Source organism: Protobothrops mucrosquamatus, unplaced genomic scaffold (genome assembly GCF_001527695.2).
Source record: "Protobothrops mucrosquamatus isolate PMUCROS unplaced genomic scaffold, P.Mucros_1.0 scaffold1366, whole genome shotgun sequence".
In the NCBI taxonomy this organism is placed as follows: Eukaryota; Metazoa; Chordata; class Lepidosauria; order Squamata; family Viperidae; genus Protobothrops; species Protobothrops mucrosquamatus.
This window is the reverse complement of record NW_015387557.1, coordinates 71,785-76,335: the sequence shown is the minus strand read 5'-3', so window position 1 is coordinate 76,335 and position 4,551 is coordinate 71,785. Positions and strand designations below refer to the sequence as shown.

The window sequence follows — 4,551 nt, the reverse complement described above, 5'->3', positions numbered from 1 at the left end:
ATCATCATCATCATCATCATCATCATCATCATCATCATCATTATTATTAAAGTGAAGAAGAGACAAATGACAAAATTGAGTCATCGTATGTTCCTCCATCAACTCTTGTGGGCCCTTACCCCCTCTATTCCATGTCAGGACTAGGAGCAGAAGAGACAAAAGAAGGAAGATTGGAAGGGGGAGGGCGATGTGTTCACAATAAGCACTTTAAAAAACATTACACGGTGACAACCATCCCCAACATACCATAATTCATATGGCCCCACATGAACGTGGAAATCCCAGCAATATTTTCTAGTGGAAATCAAAAATAGGGAGAGACTTGCAGCAGAGAGATAACTGATGGGGGAATTACTTCCTTAACTATTGTTGTCTTTCTAATTTCTTCTACTTGATGCAACACAGATATTGTTAAAAACTGGTGAAATAATCAAGGTGCAACTATAGAGAAAGAGAACCAGCTTTCTTTTTTCCATAAAAAGTTCTATTACTACCTCAACAAGTTAGAATGGAGAAATACACATGGATTTCCTAGCATGTGCTGATCACCTGATATATTATTCAGAACAACATATATCTTTTTTAAACCATCTTACACATCAGGTTGCAATTTTTTGGCCACATGTTCCTAAGTTATATTTTAAAAAATGGATATTTAAGAACAAAGGGATAAAAATTCATTTCCCAGCATAAATAGCTTTATGCAATTTTATAACTCTCTAACAAACAAAACTCACTGAAAAATCCTATTACCTTTTATCCTTGTGGTTTGGCAGCACAATCCGCCCAATTTTCTCCATTTTCTCCATAGCATCCTGTTCAAAGATCAACAGAATACAAAGTTGCCTGTTTCAGTTTAACATTCTTGTGTTTTTTTTAAAAAAAAGCCATAGATGTTTCAGAAATTAAACAGACCACTGACGAGCCTAGACAAGAGATTTGAAATATAGTTTTCCCACTCTACAATGGCAAACATATTACTCAAGTAAGCCAAATATCCTGGAACCATGAAGTAATCTGAGTTTTTACACTTTTTAAAAAAAACAAACAAGCATAGTGACTAATTTAGAATTTGAATAAAATATCTTGTGGAAATTATTAAAAATAAATAAATGCATCTATCCATGTGACTTTGATAATTTTGGGAAATTATTATTTGTCTTCAACCAAATTAAAATATATGTTATTCCCAAATTTCACTGAAAACAGATTGGGTTAGTTTTGATTAATTCCTTTTGCTAATTTCAGTTCAACTTAAGATTATGGACTAATTTGTGCCAAGCATACATGAAGCCTGGTCCTTTGCTTTTATTTTTTCAAGAGCTGGACTGCTAGTATCATCTGTTAAAGTGCCATGAATCCTTTCTCTGCCAAGTGAATGAGGTAATAGTAGTTTTCGAATATATTCTGTTGTTTTAACAAATTAATATGCAGAAAGCATTGGGAACAAGTGGCCTATATCTCCATCTGCTCCAACCAACACTGACTGTCATCAATGAGTATAGAAAATGAAGTCCAAAACCAATTACAGAACCAGCTTCTCCATGCCTATTGGATTGTGTACTCCCATAAAATCTACTTTAGGTTTACAGATCTTCAGTGGGCACCTTTGCTACTTATGCTCTGGGTAAGTTTTACATTGACAATCAATACAACTTTTTTCCACCAGAGTACTAATTTCTTGTGAAAACAATTACCATTGGAATTGAGGCTTTCTCCATCCTAATTATAACTCAGATGCAGGCCCAAAATGTTTCTTTTTACTAAGCCCTTTAAGAGATATAAAGAACCCATCACTTTTTCTTATTGACATATTTTCAAGTCATCCAAGTGTAATTTGGGAATGCATCAAATATACATTTGTAAAATGAAATAAAAAGTTACAAAAGAGGTCAAAACAAGAAAAATGGTCAAGTGATGTCTGGATAATTTCCCCCCCTTTTCTTCAATGCTAACATTTTATATTAATGCTACTTGCTTGCATTTTTAACCAAAAAACTTTATTTATCAAATTTGTACAGCCATCTCACAAAATGTGATTCCAGGCAGTGTACATCAATCAAACAACAATAAATATAGAAACAGGCTACATAAAAATATAAAATCCAGATTAAAATAAAAATTACAAAAACAAATATACCATCCCTAGAATAAAACATGGTCATGCCATGCAGAGTTTTAAAGGTCAAAACCAGCACCTTGAATTGGATCTGAAAGCAAACTGGCAAACTCGCAGAGTAGAGGTGTAATGTGCATTGTTCAATGGCTACACCATTGCATTCTGTACCAGCTGAAGCTTCTGGATAGTCTTCAAGGGCAGCCCAGCTTGTCCCAGCATGTGTTTCACCTGACTTCCAGTCTTTTATTAGAACTCAATATTTTTTTCATTCTATATTATATATTGAAAAGCAAGCACTACTGAAATGATTTTGGTTACATTCATGTGACACATATGCTACATATATGAAATGGTGAAGTGTTGGTGTTTGGCTGATCGTGTTTTATGATGAAGATTTTAATAAGAATGTTAAGTTTGTTTCATCTTAATAGAAAATCATGTCTATGGATATAGTACCGATACCCAGAAATATAAAAATGGAGTTCCTACAAGATATATTACTGCATCATATGTCCTGCACACACTAGACACAATCCCACAGCCTTAGACAATGAAGCCATCTCAACAATTCTCTATTTCTCTGAGATCTGCAAACTCATTGACATAACCGCACTTTGAGGGACTTCTGGATGGCTGTCAAGGATGGGGCCAAACTCACTTAGGCTCTAATTAGCTGGAAGTCTAACTAAGTATAATAATGCAATATTTTGCAAATATTTGGAAGTAGCAAAACACAAGAACATCAGGTTTAGGGCCATCAAATCTAGTCCTCCTCTTTCTTTAGCACATATAGAGGGAATGAATGAAAGAAACCAATAATTTAATTTCTACTGAGATATTCACATTCTGTCTCTCTATGTCTAGGTTGTCTGCTGTGTAATTGTTTTCACAATATCATAAAGAGTGCTCAATCTGGCACAAGTTATTGATATGAGAGAACTGACTTTGCAGAAATATTCACAAACTTTTTGCTTAAGGAAGCAAATGACTAATCCAGCCCAGGATTAAGTACATTAAACCACACATCTTAATTTGCTTAAGGCTTAACACTCTGATATGTTGTGGTCATTATTCATTCTTATAGCAATTATATTTTACTTATTTAATATACTAAGTAGGTTTACTTAAGTAGATTATATATACCTGCTTCCTCAAGTTGTTTGGTTTATAACTCATGCTTTCTTCAGGAGTGTCAATCAGTGTCCATAGCACTCCCTCCTCCAAATATCTCCCACCATAATTACTGTGTACTTTGGGATAGTGAGCTCCTATAGCTGAGGCTGGATCAAAATCAGGATCTCCCTTTTGCCAGTCCACCTTAACTGATGCACTGCATTTAAATATAGTTAGAAATGAAGAGGAGTGAATCAGGCCACAGTGTTAACAAAAAGATTTCATTAGCTACTCTCAGTCACAAATGCTCATTTTAGGGTAAGACATTTGAGAGGGAGGAAAAATCAGAAAGCTAGTAGCACCTTTTCCAACCTACACATTTTACTGGAAGGAATATGTTTTATTAAGCTGCAACTCACTTCATCAGACACAAAGAATCCTACCTAGTGCTACCATAAACCAACAGTCCTCCCCATCTACAGAATAGGAGTTATCCAGGCAGCTCTTAATATTGTTACTCCCTCTTCAACTGTTATCCTCACAAATAGCTTGCAGAGTCAGTTGGGCCAAGAGTGACTTGTTGGCCCAAGGCTACCAGTAAGCTTCCATGTCTTAATGGACTTAAACCTGGATCTTCCTGATGGCTTTCTATCACCTTAATAACTATAGCACCTTTCATTCTATTTGGATTTTACCTCACAGTAAAATACAATCAGTTAGCAAATAGATTCTTTAATAGGAATTACTACAACCTATTAAAGTGCTACGCAGTGTGTGTGTGTGTGTGTGGTATGTATAAAGGTAAAGATTTCCTGTCTCTGACTCTAGGGGGCATTTGTATGAAGGCATTTCCATAGTCATGTGGCCAGAATGACTATACTTTGAGGCACATGGAATACTGTTACCTTCCCACTGAAGTGGTATCTAGTTATCTACTTGCATTTGCATGCTTTTGCATTGCTCGGTGGGCAGGCCTGGGCGAGTAACAGGAGCTCATTCTGTTCCAGCTGACAAGCTCAGGGTCTTTAACTACTGAGCCATCGTGCTCCGTGAAGGAGAGAAATGTAAGAGGTAAAGGGTACAGGTTTGTAAACGAAAAAGAAATCTGTAGTTATCAAAGCCGATTGCCTTCTCAAAAGAAATACTTTAAAAGAAGTCATGGGATTCAAGCCTCAAGCCCACCTATTTATCTCAAATTTCTAATGTCTTTGGCAGAATGTAGAATTTATGACAACAATTATATTGTTGTCCTGTTCAAGTGTAACATTTTGGTCATCATGAAAAAGAATACAGAAGACTAGATTCAAATGTCTGATCAT

At 35.6% G+C, this 4,551-nt stretch overlaps 1 protein-coding gene across 1 annotated transcript in view; it reads right to left on the bottom strand.

Annotated features, from left to right (window-relative positions):
* Positions 1 to 4,551, bottom strand: part of FGGY (FGGY carbohydrate kinase domain containing) — a 77,736-nt gene that overhangs the window by 4,382 nt on the left and 68,803 nt on the right. The window contains exon 8 of the mRNA XM_015821623.1: positions 754 to 815. Within this exon, the coding sequence (XP_015677109.1) occupies positions 754 to 815 (62 nt within the window). The remainder of the gene's footprint in view (positions 1 to 753; positions 816 to 4,551) is intronic.